Source organism: Temnothorax americanus, unplaced genomic scaffold, assembly GCF_048541705.1.
Source record: "Temnothorax americanus isolate GAGA-0224 unplaced genomic scaffold, ASM4854170v1 Scaffold2, whole genome shotgun sequence".
NCBI classification, from domain to species: domain Eukaryota; kingdom Metazoa; phylum Arthropoda; class Insecta; order Hymenoptera; family Formicidae; genus Temnothorax; species Temnothorax americanus.
In genome coordinates, this window is record NW_027509338.1 from 2749491 (window position 1) to 2767577 (window position 18087).

Here is an 18087-nt window from a genome sequence, read left to right on the forward strand (position 1 = left end):
GCATAAGAACGATTTTTTAGAGAAAACTCAGAGGAATTTGCTTATGTGTGTGCGGTATTATTATTCAAATTCAAACATTATCTTGTAGAAGTCGTAATACAAACCTTTAGCTTTGTTTCTTCGAGTCTTATAATGAGAAATTTGTTTGTTTGTTTGTTTGTTTGTTTGTTTGTTTTTTTTCCCCAAACATAAATAATTTTTTTGTTTATTTGCTCGAGGTAACGCTTACATAAATGCTTCAGTTATAAAAGAGCGAAAAATTTATAGCGGACATTTTTGCATTTGTCATATTCTTTTTTACGGCTTCTTGTGAAAAAGAAAAAATCGGATTATTCATATTTACATTTTTGCGACTATAATTTATAACTTGTATAATACTTTAATTATGAATCGGTTTTTTATTCAATTCAATGGTGTGAGACATTAATAATGTCTCACAATTGATTTGTATATTATTCACGCAATACCTGCCAAGAACACCGTTATATATCTCTGAATCTACTGAATCGTTGCTATGATATTTATTTGATGCATTTAACTCGCTTCGTAAACTACGGAAACCTGAAAGCCATTTGTAATACGTGTGCACGATCATGGAACTGATGCATATCCGATGAATGTAGCGCGATCATTGTACGTGCACATGCGTGCGGTCAGTACTTTCAGTTCGAATGTGGTAGTAAATGCGATTACAAGATTGGCTTCCATCTTATGTAAAGTCCATTTGAGATAGGTCGATACCAAGCGAAGTTACTCAAGCGGCAGAGAATACAACGGGAATTGATCTCTCTTTCGACTATCTCTAATGATTCGATCGTTGACAAGTTTCTTAGGGGAAGCTCTGATGAGAGAAATTTGCATTCCAAGTGTAATTCCAAGTAAAATGCAATAAGTTATAGACAAGTGTGACAAATGTAATCAATGTTAAGAAGAATGACGTAGATTTAGTGCGCCTAAAGGATGTAAACCTTTGGATTTTAACAAGACGTTAACGGATTTAGATTGATCGCTTTATATGTAACGTATATGTAATTCTTCCGTTTTGGATAAGAAGAACATTGCGCAAACGTGCCCCCTCCTCGGCTAATCTTTCTAGATCCACCGGATATCGGCATTCACCGCGTTCTCTATCTCCTCGAGAGGAACGGTCAGGCACGATCGCCAGGTGCGTCGCCGATTCGTCGCTCCCACCATGAGCTCGGCTCGGCTCGACTCGCGGCTCGACGGCACGGCGTTTATCCCTCTCGAAGCAACCCGCGTTCATTCCTCTTCTCCTTTTTCGCTGCATTTTTCCTCCTCGCGTGGCCAGAACCGCCGCGCGCGATAACCCGGCGGAGGGAAAGTTCCTCACGGCCTCTCTTTCTCTCTGCAGTAGCGTACCGGACCAGTTGTGGTCAGCAAGATCGTGAGATTCGGTCGCTCGCGCGCGGGGTGTCGCGCGCGTTGCAAGGTGAACAAGTTGCAGCGCGATGCATCGTGTAAAACGTTCCGTCCAATGCGATTCTGCATCGAGATTGGCCGTCCCCGACGTAAGATTGTGAAGTGCCGCTCTCGGATTGAGATACCTCTCGCGCGCGCGTCAGCGTCATCTCTTGCGGTCGTCACCGTTGTTATTATCGCGGTTTACGCGAGTGTCCAAGGACCAGCCTGCTGCCACCGGTTGCTGAGAGACGCTCGTACCGCGGACGATATGCATATCTCCGTACGTGAGATAAGCGCAGTTTTGACAGCGGTGCCAAAACCGGCGCGTGCGGCGAACGATTAGTCGGACAAAGTGATTTTACGGCACGCGTTGTTTCGCGATCGCGAGCAACGAAGAGTGAGTTGTTAGACGAGGAGGGACACGAACGGTATCCGAGTTCGTGTTCGTGAGTCTCCGAAAAGATCGCGCGCAAACGCGAAAATTAGTTGTTCGCGAGACGTTCGCGTTTAACGGGAAACCTGAGCGTAGGAAGTGCTCCAGTTTCGCGCGCGAGCGCACAACTCGGAGAAAATCTCGGTTGACGGTGACTAAACGAAAATTCCAATCGGGTTTATCTGCAGCTCTCGAGACCGCGCTGAATTTTCGAGGTGGCAGAGCAAACAGCTGGAGCGCGCGGTGGGCGAGGTGGAGTGTGTCGCGTCCACGGTGTGTCGGTCGAGAGGAGATTTCAACGCGCGTGTAACGCGCGCCCGGATATCGATTCGCGCACCCGTGAGTAAAAACTTCGCATTTTTTTCTGTTATCAGCGTCATATCGTATAGGTGTGGCAAATCATATGTCGTAAACCAGTTCGTAAATCAGTTAAAATGAGAATATTTTAATATTATATAAAAGAGATCTAATCTCTCTTCCACAAAAAATTTACTAATGATATGCATGGCAGTAACATCTATTGAAAAGAAAGAGAAAAGATAAATAAAATTAAAACAACATAATAATATTTGTATCGTTTGTAAGCAATTCTTTTCTAATTGCTAATTTTTTCTAACATTCTTATAAATAAGCAAGTTGATTGCTAGCGAAACAACATCGTGTAAAATATAAGACATACGTATATCGTGATTCGCTATGTAACGGTAGTTCGTGCTACATGTTTTGTAAGAATCTTGTGAGCTTAATTAATGAAGAACGCTGTTCGCACGCATAGAGAAAACAACAATACCGAAATAATAAGATATCCATCTTTATGATATATATTCTTATAATAATTAGAATCTATATCTTTATGATAATCAGAAGATGGCGCGAATTAAAACCGATATACAGTTAGATAATATACTGCTGAATATAATGTTTCAAACTATAGATATACGAAATGTGTCTGACATAGTCGTAAATTATTCCCAACCTTTTTTGTCAAGAGAGCTATATTAAAATTTTTGTAATGACCGAAGAGCCGAATAAGTTTTATTTTCAAAAGTCATATAAAAGAAAATACTTTCATATTGAAATTGTAACGTCGAAATGTTTTGGCGAACCAGATAATAGATAAAACTTCACGCGGGTGGGGGGACCCCTATCGTATAGATAAATAATACATTACTATAGTAAAAAAAGTAATGTAAAAACGTAAAAAAATAATGTAATTACATTAAAAGAGTAATGTATTATTAATGTATTATAATATATTAATAACACATTACTTTTTTAATTGTAGAAATTATACAAACATGAATTATTTTTCATACACGCACGCGTCTTTGAAATCGACATATAAAATATTCAGTATTTCATCGTATCATCATTACCATGTCGTGGGAAAATTTTTTGTCATAAATAATGTTTAATAATTCATTAGTTATTTGTATCTAGAATCTAGACAATGAGTCATCTTCTTACCGCGTAAAATATATGCGTAAAATACTAATTATATTATCAAGTTTAATCGGAATTCATTATCTAAAAAATTAAAATGACTGATGACTTTCAGTATCATGTGGAATATTCCAGAGAGGAGTTAAATACATGTGTTTTAAAAGGCGCGAGTTTCCGATTCGCGTATTGTTTCGTCAAACTTGCGTCGTGATTGCGCGCGTTTCGAGTCATGGAATGCATACGATGCACTTCATTTCGCGTAATTCGATCTACCAACATCGCAGGCAGTAAACATACACACGGTCATAGCATGTATATTTTTCGAACATCGTCCTCATTTTTATTTTTTGCAAACTCTCGCTTAATCGTAATGAAACTGATCGTATTGCAGAAATATTTCTTCGCACATTGCAGTGCGGGCTTTTGTACCGGAAACCGATTCTACTTTGTTGTAGGTCGAATGACGTACTACGATTTTAAGTGGTTTTTTACGCTTTTCCACACATCCCCATTATGCAAGGCAAAATAAGTTTCAAGGAAGCGTTAATTGCTGTCAGTGCAATTTCAGCAATTGCGATTACAATCTCTTGTAGATTTGTTATTTTTTAAGAAATCCCTTATTTTTACAATCCTAGAAACGACAAAAAAAATATAGCAACAACTTTTATTTATTTATTTAAACAGTATATTATATATTCGTGTTGAAGCTGCGATAACGCACGCTTAAGATTTAGCGAGTAACGACTTGTTATTTTGACAATAAATAGTTAATCCGAGGCCTGAGTCATTATTGACAAAATTACCGCGATAATAATGTCAATTTTCTATCCTCCTCCTAATATCATAATAATACTGTAATTTCCGCATTCTTATGTTTTTTTATGAAAGAAAAAAGTTGGATAATTATATCTACAAGTAATTGACACATTCAAAAAGTACGTATTATGATGTAAACTTTATGCTTTCCCGTGATTAAACGCTCGAAAGCCATTTACGCAACTCGTTAAGAGAGCGCTAATTTGCGCACAAACCTAAAAGCCTCAGAAAGAATGAAGGAAAATGTAAGAAGAACCATGACAGTGAAAAGAACTTTAAACGCGATAAACAAAAAAAAATACATTGCACAAAGATATATAACAAGCAAATTTTATTTTTATGGATTTGAGCAGTCCTCCTTTTCCTAAAAAAGATTAAACAAAACTATGATATGTTAAAATTTGTAATTTTTTGGAGTAAATAAATGTTAATTACATACTCATCTGGTTTTTTCCCTTATGACGCAAAAAATTACTGAACAGAAAATTGCTTAACAATAATGAGATACAGCACGATTAAACGAGATGTATATTCAACAAGTAACGCGTATTATCGCATGTCCGATCAGGTATACATAAGTAGCGACACTACGTCGCCGTTGGTATAATTAATTATATATTATTAGCAACTAAATTACACCTAGGGCAACCCAAAATCACGGGTCGCTATAAAGGTCCATTTAAACACGTCGGAAGACTGTGTCTACATGGTCTCGGATGTGGGATGGACACATGGACTTTCTCTCGGCACTTTCTCCGAACGGCGGTTTCGTGATCGACGAGATACCCGGGTATACCATAATCGCCCGAATTCCGGGGAATTTATTATGAGCATAGAAAGCCGCGCGTCCGCTTTATTTTGCAATATTACAAAACCCGTGCACGAGGGCTTCGCTAAGTAAACTTTCCGCGGTGCGTGCTCCGCGAGCTACCGCAAGATCCCTCGCGAACGTGACCGAATCAATCAATCACGGTATCATGAGCGTTTAGATACGATCTAAATGGAGACATACTTCGATTTCCTGGATAAAACTTTTATAAACAAGTGTCCACCCTTTATCTTTAACTCACTTGATTAAGAAAAAATTCTAACAAGATTACAACTCTTACAGCACACACAAAGTTTCTTTCTACAAGGAAATGCCTGCGGTGAAGCTCTTCGGTCGAAAATGGTTGGCCGCAACCGACGATCTTGTGTACCCCGGCCTATTCGAATTATTTATCCGTATTGTATGGTGAGTATCATCAATAAACAGATAATGCAAAATCAATGTGTCGAAATTACAGTATGCAATATTAATCGCGAATACTGCAATCTCACACATGCGAATTGATTTATCATGCGAAAAGTCAAGAGTTTTTGAAATACAAATTTTAATTAAGTTCAACGATTCTCTAAACTCACTAGAAGCATTGAACCTACTCTCAATATTAAGTTCTTTCGCAGGTGCGCGTCACACGATCGAAATCGCTCGGATCGTTGCTAGTTTGTTTCTCGTAATCGGCTATGTGTTTTACAGGTTGATTCTTATAGGGATCGCCTGCGTAAGGTACTACGAGGATACGTGGAATTGTCGGTTGGGAGGTGAATTAGTGCGCGTGTATCTTCTCGGTGAGGCGGTCATGCTTGGTATCGTCACGCTTTTGATACTCATCATTATCAGGCATAGCGCGAGAGGGGCCATCATGGACACGCATGTCCGACGCTACGTTCAACCGCTCCTGACGGTCAAGTAAGCAATAAAAGTAAACCAGCGTTACGTCTAATCAGTTTTCTAGATCAACAATCAGGAAGACTCTTTCAAAGTTTTAAATTTCTGTAGTGTGTTGTTTTTTCAGTAACAAACTTTGCCCAATTATTTGTAATCGATTCTCGAAGGAGGAGATCATTATTTATCATAACTCTTCAGTTTTGTATGTCATATATAGCTTTATAATTAAATTTTTAATTTAAATTTTATTTAAAAACTTGTAGAATTATTCGAACACAAGTCATTTACATATACGATTTTGTCATATAGCTTCTATGTTAAGTTGTATTATAATTTGTCAGAATAGTCTTTTATTTTCAGTCACTGATTGATGATGATTGAAAATTAAAGAGTAAGGCAAAAAATAATAATATAACAATTTAAAGAGTAATATACCTATATATAAAAATAATAAATAATAAAGAAAGATATAGAGAATTTATGTGTATGCTGTTGTACATAAATATTAAGCCTTGTATTTAAAAAGTCAAAACAAATACAATTATTCATTTTTTTCATGACTAAATTGCTCGAAGTTGTAACTTTTTGTGAAATAAACTACGCACCAATCGAGACACGCAAAATACATAGTCTAGAAACAATAAAAAAGAAGAAATACATAATACAAACTATAAATGCTACGAGTTGCCAATACATGCACCCATACTCGAATTTCATGAAATTATTTAAGTTCTCTACATTCATATTTCTGACATAATTTGCTACATTGACATGATAGTATCATTAATAAAATACCGGTTACAATTTTATTTACATTATTGCCATATTTCGATATTCGTAACAATAGCCATATGTGATTTATTTATCTTATACTCACAAGTGTAAACCTAATACCCAAGTGATACACTCCGATTTCTTTTAAAGGCACAAATTTAGAACTACAAAAAATATTTCATTCATATGTCTTTCCATTTTAGCCCAATAAGTTTTGGCCTAATAAAAATAATTCTTTACTACTGTAACAAATAGATTTATTGTAATAATATTAAAGGATAATTTTTATCTCTAAGAAGAATACATCTAATCAGCGACCTAAAAATTATCTAACTTATATCACTACAAAGCACCATAATTGTTTCCAGTCTTATTACTGATTTGTTAAATCGTTTACTATTTCACATGGGTAAAATATTTTTCGTAGTTCTACATTTGTACCAAATTTAAAAGAAATCGGAGTATCATTTGAGTAGGTTTACTTGGCAAAAAGAACTGCTGATCTCAAAGTCAATCAAGAAAAGTCTAGAAATCTCTCTTCGACTTAATGTAGGATATTGATGCTACTGCCGGAGATCGGATGGAACATTTTGGGCACCCTGTGGATTTTCGGACAGAGCGTGGAGTGCAATCACGATTCGTACTCTATCACTGTCGTGGAGGCCCTAGTGTTCTTCGATTGGATCCTGATCGGTCTCAGCATTTTCGGCCTCGCCCTAGTTTTCGACCCGATCGGCTCCTTGGAAAAAAAGCAGCTGGAGAGCTCCGCGGAGCACGGCAAGATCTCGCGCATCTGGCTACGAAGATTCAAGTTTCTGTGGTGGATGCGTAAGGACGAGAGCGCGAACGAGGCTTTTCAACAAGTTGCTGGTGAGACATAGGTATGGCTAGCCTACGAAGAGGTCCTGCCGCATTCGAAACTGGAACGCGGGCATCGCTTCCGATCGGAAACCGGGCGCGGAAACGGTCACCGGGACGGTTGACCGACGATAAATCAAAATCACTGATCTCTGTTCTGGTTTTGGAGCCGGTGGGATTTTCTTCGCGACGGGTGCATCGCTTTCCCGCCGCTCGGAGATAGCGAGCGCTTCGCGATATGCGCGGTCACCGCGGTATAAAGCGGTATGCAAGCAGGAATAAATTTTAATTCGAGGTTTATCAGCATCGTTAACATTAAATGATAAAAAAGTTGTAATAATATATTTTATTTGATTTTATTCATTGGTCTGTCTAAACGAGTAGTTTACACTATTTTTAGCGCTTTATATCATTATACTATAACACATTAGTAGATGCGATATTTTGGAGAAAGAGAGAGAAGGAGAGAAGCTATATATTTTTTAATAATGTAACTCGTCACCCGATAAGATACTGATACAAATATCTTTGTAGGTCTTTTAAGCGCCTTATTTCGAGGCACGGATTTGGTTCCCTCAGATGTAATGGCGGGATGCGTCTTGCTAAGAGTCCGGCAGAAGCGAGAAATTCACGAATTGCGAAAGTTAAATCTAATCCCGCGTCCAAAATACACTTCAGGTACGTCATTCACGGAAAAAAAATTGAAAACGCGCGTAATGAAATACAAATATTAATTATCAAATATTTGCTGTCCGCATTTGTTAGATGGTAATGAAATCTTTTCGGGCGCACCTAACTGGATGTCCTTGGAAGCCGCCCATCACTTCTTGCAGCTATCGATCGCCTCCTACGGCTGGCTTTTCGTAATATATCAGCACGCGTGTACCGGATGTTTTCGTTTGATACGCGGCATGAGATGCTGTGCTTGTTTCCGGTAAAAGAATATAACGTATAAAACTCTATATTCAATATTAACTCTTTATCTCTTTATCTCATTATTTTATAATATAATTTTATAAATAATCCATGTACAGTTTTTTATTATTTTTATTGTTTTATTATTTTATTATATTTATCTCTTTTTTTTAGACGAAAACGTAATATTGTTCTGGACGATAACTGTTGTCTCTGTTATCTTTCTGGTGTGAAATACTTGTCGAAGATATCTGAGGAGAATATTCTATTCGCTTCCTTCAAAAATCATTTATGTGAAGTTTGTATACTGTTCTAAAATTATACTCTTTCTACGCTCATTCGGTATTAAGTATTACTCTTTGAATTTTCACAGATACCATTCTGCGTAATGGTGGATCACAAAACTGCCAGTATTGTCGTGGTTATACGAGGGTCGTTATCCTTGAGAGATATAATTACCGATTTCGCGGCCGCGTCTGATTCATTTGAGTGTCCTGGCATTCCACCAGGCAGCATGGTTAGCTGTATTTTCTTCTTGTATACAGATATACAAATAAAATTAATCGATTTAATTGTATATAAATCTATATAAAATTTATAGGCTCATAAAGGCATGATAATATGTGTAAAAGTAATCTTAAAGCAATTGGAGAATCATAAAATCTTGGAAAGAGCGTTCGCCACGTATCCTAATTATCATTTGACGCTTACGGGTAAGAACTTCATTCTGGTAACAAACCGCCGTCGGCGCATAACTGTACATTCTTTAATGAGATAACATGTATACGTAGGTCATAGTTTAGGAGCCGGTTTAGCCATTCTGCTTGGTTTACTTATACGTCCTCGTTATCCGGAGTTGAGAGTCTACGCATTTGCTACGCCTGGTAATTACTTGTGCAAATGATTTTAATTCATAATTTTATCAGCTGAGAAAAACTTTGGCAGACACTTATTAATTTTGCACACACATATTAGACTAATTTACAATTTCGAATGTATTTGTCAAAAAAGCTGGACTGCTGAGCAGAGAAGCCGCTAGGGTCACGGAGGAATTCGTATTGACTGTAGGATTAGGGGATGATCTCGTAATGAGGCTTAGTGTGGATAGTACAGAGAATTTAAGGACTTCTTTACTGACAACTCTTCATGCCTGTCGACTGCCTAAGGTATTTTGAAATTCATGATTTTCAGTATTCGAGTCGCTCAGATAATTAAATCGAACTTATGTTTCGATAAATATTTTTATATTTTTTTCTTTAGTACAGAGTGGTCCTAAACGGATTTGGATACGCTTTGTTCGGAGTTCCCGAGAGAGATCTGACTAAAACGTGGGTCAACCATAACATAATTAACACAATTCCGGGTCAATCGCCTTTGCTAACTAAGCCCGGCGATGTGGTAAGAACATTAATTTTACGTAATACCGAATTTGACACGATTATTGTATTATACTTCGTTGTTAATAGTTTATCTTTTTTGCAGGATAAAATAATAGAGCGGGACATAACAAAAAGAAGATACTCGAGAATGAAATTATTTAATGCTGGTCGCATACTTCATATAGCTAGATGCAAGCTTGAAAAAACGGAGGGAAAGAGGTACATTGTTTTTACATATTTTCTTATTCAAAGTATTAACTTTTACAGAACAATTCCCATAAATATAAATTAATATTAAAAAAAATAGGAATGGTATAAAAAAAAACATCTTAAAAGAGTTATATATATATATATAAAGGCTATAAGATTTTAAATAATAATAATATATAATTTCTACATTAGTAAAAAACAACTCGCCAAGGAGAGAAAATACGAGATGCGATGGGCGCAAGCGGAAGAATTTACGAAACTAACGGTGATGCCACGCATGCTCCTGGATCACTTGCCAGAAAATATAGAACGGGCTTTAGCTACATTACTGGAACAGCAGAACGATATACCATATTATTTCGATCCTTAGTGTAACCCAAAGAAGTGATTTTATAGTTTTAATAAAGAGAACTTTCGCTAAATCCTGAATTATAATACAACCTATAATTTATTTATCAATAATAATTTTTTGGTTTATCTTATAAAATTTGAATCGTTAATATAAAATAGAAAATAGTAAAATAAAATAACGTAATCCTAATAAAAAAATAAAAATACTGATTTGAAAGATTTAAAGTGATTACGACTAATTCCGATTAACTTAATCGCTCATTAACTTATTAAATATTTGTGCTATTTTGTTAATATGGATAGAATAATTAAGAAACGTTGAATTTCTTAAAAAATATTACAGCTATTGATAATAAGAGTAAAATTGTAAAAATTAAATGCTTTGAATGCTGGCAGGTCACTATTAATAGTATTATTCAATTATGGGACATATCGAAAACTTTTAATTTTTCATATCTACAAACTCGTAAAATAAATACGGATTCTCGAAAAATTTTTTGGTTCTGTTTGGCAACAAGGTGGTAATTCTGTAAATCCAACTTCTATACAGTTTTCACGCGCTTTTAAAAAAATATTTAGTATTAAATTATTACAACATTGTGAAACGAAAAATTGTGCTCCAGATTTCGATGAAATGTTAAATCTTATGGAAACATCAAATCTTCACTCTCTACAGAATCCGACTTTAATACATCACCTACTTTATGTAAAATTTTAGATGTTCCTACACATGATTATCGTTCTATGGACCTGCCAGAACAAAATGCATTTAAATACGTTTGCGGTTATTTAATAAAAAGATGTTTAGTCTTGTGCTGTCGAGCGCTTTTATAATTGTATACAACATTTTTATATGGGTAAGTAATTATCAAAAATCTTCAAAAATCAAAATGTATTTGTATTAATCTCTATAATGTATTCAACTGTATGTTTTATGTATAAAACGATCAAATAGAATCTTGAAGAGGAGCACCCAATGCGTCCAAAACCAAAAATGGTCACTCTGACTCTTAATCTTACAAACTTATATCTATAATATATGTCCTTTAATATGTTCTATAATATCCTATAATATGTGTTATTATATTTTAAAAGTCTTCTGAATTATTTTTTCTTTGTAATTTATAATAATAAACTGCATTATATAGAATTACAAGTATAATATAAATTTTTCAGGTGAACAAGGTTGTGTTAATTGGAGGGAAACATGAAAAGGATTTTGTTAGAAGAAGTTTGAGTGCTACATTTTCTGATAACTTAGCCTCCATGTGTTCATAGACTGGCCAAAAAAATAATTATAAAATTGGAGATACGCACACAATTCTGAGCATTAAAAGTAAGTAATTTTTCAAGAGATGTATATACATTACTTGCATGCTATGTTTTATGTCTCAGAATTTATTAAAATTGTCTCATATTTTTTTGTAGCAATCATCGTTAAAAAGCAAGACACACATACACATTAAAAATTCTTACTAAATAAAAGAAAAATATATATCCATAATAAATAAAGTAAACAGTATACAACATAAGTTAATGATAATCTATATGCAAGTGTGATAATGTCACGTTGATGCAATCGATAAGAATTCCGTAATAACAAATTAAGGGAGTACACTTAAAGTTCATCATTCAAAATAAATGATATGCTACAAGTACGAAGTATACCGTGTTATTACTAGGAACCTATTTTGGTCAAAGGAATGCTTGCTCTCTGTCCACACTGCGGCTACAGTTCATTACACTTCAACCGATGTGAACGATGTAATACAAAATTAAAAGTTGAGGAAGTCAAGTCTGTACCCATAGCAGACAAATAGGAGACAGGGATGTCTGTCGATGTAAGGATTATGACTGCGGTGCCAGAAGACCGATATATTTATATTAATACAGTGTTATAAGGATCACCCGTTACAATGACTTTGTTATAATAATTGATTGTCTGACTGATAAATGACTAACAAATTTAGTTTACTTAAGATTAAGAAATTTAAGAAGTTAGTTTTTAAGAGGAATATTAACATAGCATTTTTTAATATATAGTAAGTTTAGAGCGCGCTATTTCAGCACAAGGTTATTAAGAAGTATTTTATTTAGAGAAGATTTTAAACAAGAATTAGTTCTAAAATTAAGACATTTTATATCACTGCCATATTATTACAGGTCATATTGAAAGCAGTTTACTACGCTCATCTCAATGTATCATAATATTTCTATCTGCAATTTTTTTCGTCATCATTTCCTGTGTTAATTTGTAGATATATTACGATTGTATATCTTTATAGATGTTCTATAAGAAGAACAACAGCGAACAAAATGTTGTGAAATTGAAGAAAATAGAACGAGACGGTCCTACATGCAAGCGGCTCAGAGGAAATGGTAAAAGTGCAGCTTCAAAACCAAAGCCTATTCACAAAGAACCAGGTATGTTTAGTAACATATTTTGTGCACGAAACGTGTGTATGTGTAACATGTATATTAATGATTATTTTATAAATTCCTAGAATGTTTGACAATATCGTCTGACGAAGAGGAAGAAGGCAAAACTAAAAAAATAGGAAGCACTAATAGTAAAGCAGTAGTAGGCAATGCAGTTGACTCTTTTACTGAAGATGTGGACACAATTTCAGATAAAGAACCAATAATTAGAATTGATAAAAATATTTCTTTTCGCAAATTATTAAAATTATTTTCCCTATAATAGATATACTATTTTAAAATCATTTTGAAGTGATGTGAAACTTATTGATTCTAAAATAATTACTTAGATAATTAACCAGAAAGAAATATTTTATTTTATAACAATAAATAAATAAATATATATATATATTGAATATATATTGAATCGTACATCATATTACATTAACTGGTAAAATTTAGTTATCAATTAACTCTAATAGACATTAATTTATCACTCACCGACCCTGATGCACAACAGCAGATTATATCTGCCACGTAGCTACGTTGATTCTGTAACAAACAAATATAATATTTATATTAAAACAGTGTTCAAAAAATCTAATGTTTTAAAACATAATTCTTATGTGTTAAATGTTTTATTCTTATTCGATTAAATATTTATTTAAATAATTATATATTTTCGGAAAATAAAATAATCTTTACAAGAATCAATTTTTATAAAATACTAAATTACTCCTTTTCTTCTAACTTACTATTATTTCTAAATTATGGTAAAACAAATAGGCTCAAGAACAAATAAAAAAATTTACTCCTACACAAAATAAATAATATTTACCGCAAAGTTGTTCCGCTGGCGCCCGATGCCTCTCTCATCAAGCCTCCTCCTCTCAGGCTGTTCTCTCGGGTTGTCAGCTCCCTCGATGCCCGACACAACTCCACCGGCACCACGCGTAAACGCGGATAACAATGATTGCGCGATATAATTAATGCATCACTCCCGAAAACGTGAAGTAACGCTCAATTTTGTCCGTAAAAAAATCATCCGCTATAATCGCGTTATCTCAACGCGTTATTTTTGAGACTGGGCTCCCCATGGACTGATATTTCCGGAATAAGTAAAATTTGAAAAAATTATTTTTATTGTTTTAGAAGAAAAAAGATACTTACCGTAGTAGTAGAGTCTATTAAAAAATAAAGCTTCGACGTATTTTTTATTATACTCTAAAATTATATAGAAATTTAATTCTTTAATTTAAAAATATATTAAGGTTAGAATGCCATTTAGTTTTCCGTAAAAGTCGTTCCATGGGGAGCCTGGCCCTTGAAAAATCGTACCGATCGAGCTGACTCTGATTGGTTGACCCCCTCTCCGTTACTTTTCCGAGATTCCGTTTTCCGAATTTCTGACTGCCATGTGACAGCACCCTAAGCCGAAAAAGCAGAAATAACGGATCGCGAGGTGAGCATTTCGCAGCAATTGCACAAGCAGCTTATGCACAAATCAAATTTGATTTGTAAATTACACCAGCTTTAAAAATCACGAATCAAATTTTAATTATAAATTAAAGTCTGTGTAATTCACAAATCAAAATTGACTTACTAATTAAATGAATTGTGACGCCTGCAGTTGTCCCGAAATCAATTTACTGTTCCGTGGCCATCACGTTTTACTATAATAATGGCGAAATATTTGAATATGTAACTTTCGGTACTTACGTGTGACACTACGCGAGTCAAATTAATGGCTAATAAAAGCGTACAATTGATTAACTAAAATTATGCAATTAAATTTTATTATTGCATGTACAGTGTACAGTAATTGAACTCTTATTTGCGATATTATAATATCGCAAAAATATATTGTGTAAAATTACACAGCACGAAAATTATATTATGGGCGCAGCACACACCCACGCGCACCAAGGGGAAACTGGCTGCGGCCCATTTGACGCTACAATTGCTTCGAAGCGTTCTTCTTCTCTTTCTTTCTTCATTGAAAGAAAAGAGAAGAGGAATGCTTCGAACCATTTGTAGCGTCAAGTGGACCGCAGCCTTTATCGGCAGTGCCAGAAAATGGATATACCAAATAGTTCCAACGTTGAAAATGGATGCGAGTGGCGTTTCGAGCAGTCCACTCGGCACACTCCAATAGTCCAATAAGCCATGGCTACATCCGCTCCGCTGTCTCGCCGAAACATGTGGCCGCGAGCGTATGGTGAGTGAGTGATTCGACGTTTGCACGTGTGATATAATACGCGTCCAGATTAAAAACGTACGTACATCAATTGCCGGAAGCAGTGTACACTACATAAAGTGAAAACTGTACTCGTCGAAGTAAGTAATCCAGTCTAATAATTCATTTTAACGCGCACGTATTGCGCGTAACCTTCTTTCGTTGTGCCGCTTCACTTGCCGATTTCGCGATGACAGCGATGATTTTGTGATATTGTATTTATTTGGACTGAAATCTCTCGATTGCGATTATTTTGACCGAAATCTCTGCATTCGAATTTAAAGCGGCACCATGCGAGATAGCTTTGTCATTGAGAATCCTTCAAGAATTTGTCATTAGGAGTTCTGACGATTTTATCGGTTCAACAGATGTCTGTGGTATCCTCAAGAGTCAGCAGTGTGTCATCTATACTGAAAGCCAGCGGAGTTAGAGCACAGTTTATCAAGCAGCCCGGCAAAGTATATTTTAAGCTCCCGAAAAATGTTAAAAATATATTATGTAATTCCGCAAACAGTGATGGGATTAAAGAATACGAGAAACTGATACATTCGCTTAAAGAAGATGCTATAAAGGTAGCGATAGGTGAAAGACGCAAAGAAATATTGCGTGCGAGTCTTTCACAATCTTTTAATGCACGATATATATGAATCGTATGATTCATATAGTAATCGATTGGTTGCGTATTATGATGCAAGATATATACTTTAAAGCATTCCTCTTGTTTTTTCAGGATAGCGATTTAACAGAATTTCTAACTGAAGCAAGACAATGTATATCCTTGTTAGATATTAGACACGAATTGTTTGTTCAAGCACTTCTTCAAATCGAATGGACAAATAGGTCACCGGAAGTAATTTTAACTTACAAATTCTTCTTGCAAGATTTAGTGTGTATGCAGACACTTCATATAAAAATTGTAATAAATCGTCTGGTCGAATTGTTCAAACCAGGTAATTTTTGTATTTAATAGTCTAGAATAACATTTTATCAAAAATAATGTGATATTTATTACAATACTTATTTTTGTAGCAGAAGATAATAATGCTGAACGTGAAATTGGACAGTTTAAAAGTGAAGATATGGAGAGGTTGAATCACATACATGACATATTGCATAAAATTTTGGAAGTAGTGCCAATGTAAGATATGAAAAAGTGACTGTATAAATTAATAATTTTTCTCATTATTATCATATGAGTACACGTTATAAATTTTTAGGTCGGACAAAGTTTTGCTGCAATCCCTCGTATCGCAATTTCCATATATTGTACATGGCACTTATACACATGAAATTTATATCTATGCGTTATTACATATTCTAAATTATGCACCTCAACTGAGATCAAATATTTTGGTCTTTATTATTAACAGGTAAGCGTTCTAGTAAAAACTCAGTAAATGAAACTCTAATTGTTCGTTAATGAAATATGGGTTTTGGACCACCATTTATCTCACTCTTTTATTCACTCCTTTAACTCTCTGATCAACATTTTATAAAATCAAGATATACATGGAGTAGGAATCGGAGCTGTATTTGGAATCTGCTGATTGCTGTAATACTTAACCAATTTTTTATTTTATTAGTAACTTAATAAATAATGTATTTGTATTTTAGGTTAGTGATGTTGGATGTCAATATTCCCCGTGAAGAAACAAGCGACGATGAGGAAGACGATGTAGTAGATGATTGTATCAGCTCGAATGGAAAAGCTGATAATAACGATCTGATCAAAATAAATAATGACACGGACAAGAGAAATACTGTCCATCCAACTGCAAGTACACTGGATTCGTGTATGGAATTATTTCTTAAATATATGAACGAGTTTTGTTTCGCGAATGGCGTTCTGCAGATAGAGAACTTGAGAACGCTGTACTTCGATATTCTCTGCGCATTTGAAGCAGTAATATTACCTACGCACGGTAGTCAATACGTGCAATACATTATGTTCTACATATGCAGTTTTAGAACCGTAATCACGGAAACGTTCACAAATTGGTTGTGGCATAAAGTAACCGATCCTAACGTAGCGCCAGTTCTTCGACAAACAGCTGTTTACTATATTTCTAGCTTACATGCTACTGCCTTATTTATCTCTCCCGGGTAATTATAGCATAACACATTAATTTTGACAACTTTATGGTATGTACCTTAGAAAAGAGTATAACTAACATTATAACGTTATTTTTTCTTAGATTAGTGAAAATGACAATGTCCAACTTGACACTATGGATACACAAATATATCATTTCTCAAGAAGACACGGAATACATTGATGACGCAAAACCGCACGCCGTGTTTTATTCCGTTTGTCAAGCGTTCTTTCACTTATTCGTCGCGAGGCACAAACATTTTGTCGAATCAAAAAATGGTGAGTGCATATTTATCATATGCATATAAGATTTAACATAAGCGACAGTTTTAAAAACAGTTTTTCTCTTTTCAGGAATATTATTTCTTCAGAATCTTGATATATCGAAAATCGTTACTTGTAAATTAAATCCCCTGAAGATGTGTGACACCAAAATCGTTCGCGATTTCGCCGATATTACGAGCACGTATCAACTGGCTTACTGCTTCGCTGTAATCGAGAACAACGAGCGCAATCGATTACCTATTTTCGGAATGAAATCCTATTTGCCCGTTTTGGTTCCTAATTTTTTCCCGTTTGAGTCTTACACGTTAGAGCATAGCAGGCGAAGGATAGCTCCATTATTTCGCAATACTGTAGCAAGTATTGACAGTCGATCTGTTGAAAAATGTAAATAAAAAAATGCATTTATACAATTTATATATATGAATAAATTATAGTACTGCATATCTTAAATCAGTTGTATGCATAAATGTTTTTACTCTTTCAATCGTTGCTAATAATCAGGGAAAATACGCAAAGTACGGATTTTTTTTAATTTACTATGTTTTGACGAAAAATTATGTACAGTAATATAGAAATAAAATGATCGTTATACATACTTTGAAATGATAAAATAAGCTCATGTGTATATTTTACTATCGCTATATATTAATTTAAAAAAATACCAGATGGGCGGAAAAAGTTTATGTGTCAGTATATTTATCGAGAAGATAAGATTGCTTAAATAAATTTATCCAGACGCATTTT

General features: G+C 34.8%; 2 protein-coding genes across 9 annotated transcripts; both read left to right on the forward strand.

Moving 5' to 3' along the window:
* Positions 1-1210: 1210 nt before the first annotated feature.
* Positions 1211-13146, forward strand: LOC143896931 (diacylglycerol lipase-beta). Of its 7 annotated transcripts, none has more exons than XM_077405109.1 (17): positions 1217-2194; positions 5226-5348; positions 5634-5846; positions 7153-7469; positions 7992-8135; positions 8223-8391; positions 8547-8670; positions 8746-8889; positions 8974-9085; positions 9164-9256; positions 9384-9538; positions 9633-9970; positions 10154-11169; positions 11489-11648; positions 11741-12153; positions 12598-12736; positions 12817-13146. In XM_077405109.1, exons 2-13 carry the CDS (start codon positions 5254-5256, stop codon positions 10329-10331), a joined length of 2082 nt encoding a protein of 693 aa, XP_077261235.1. In that variant the 5' UTR covers positions 1217-2194; positions 5226-5253; the 3' UTR covers positions 10332-11169; positions 11489-11648; positions 11741-12153; positions 12598-12736; positions 12817-13146. The 7 variants fall into 7 exon arrangements, with proteins under 7 accessions (XP_077261240.1, XP_077261239.1, XP_077261235.1 ...); XM_077405111.1 differs by having other exon boundaries at positions 1229-2194; positions 9633-9770; positions 9855-9970; positions 10154-11648; XM_077405108.1 differs by having other exon boundaries at positions 10154-11648.
* Positions 13147-14706: 1560 nt separating this feature from the next.
* Tif-ia (RNA polymerase I-specific transcription initiation factor RRN3 homolog Tif-IA) lies at positions 14707-17793 on the forward strand. Of its 2 annotated transcripts, none has more exons than XM_077404802.1 (8): positions 14707-15067; positions 15335-15538; positions 15697-15916; positions 15999-16104; positions 16184-16336; positions 16581-17069; positions 17162-17337; positions 17413-17793. In XM_077404802.1, the coding sequence occupies exons 2-8, from the start codon at positions 15335-15337 to the stop codon at positions 17733-17735; spliced, it is 1671 nt and encodes a 556-aa protein (XP_077260928.1). In that variant the 5' UTR covers positions 14707-15067; the 3' UTR covers positions 17736-17793. The 2 variants fall into 2 exon arrangements, with proteins under 2 accessions (XP_077260928.1, XP_077260927.1); XM_077404801.1 differs by having other exon boundaries at positions 14710-15067; positions 15996-16104.
* Positions 17794-18087: the final 294 nt, after the last annotated feature.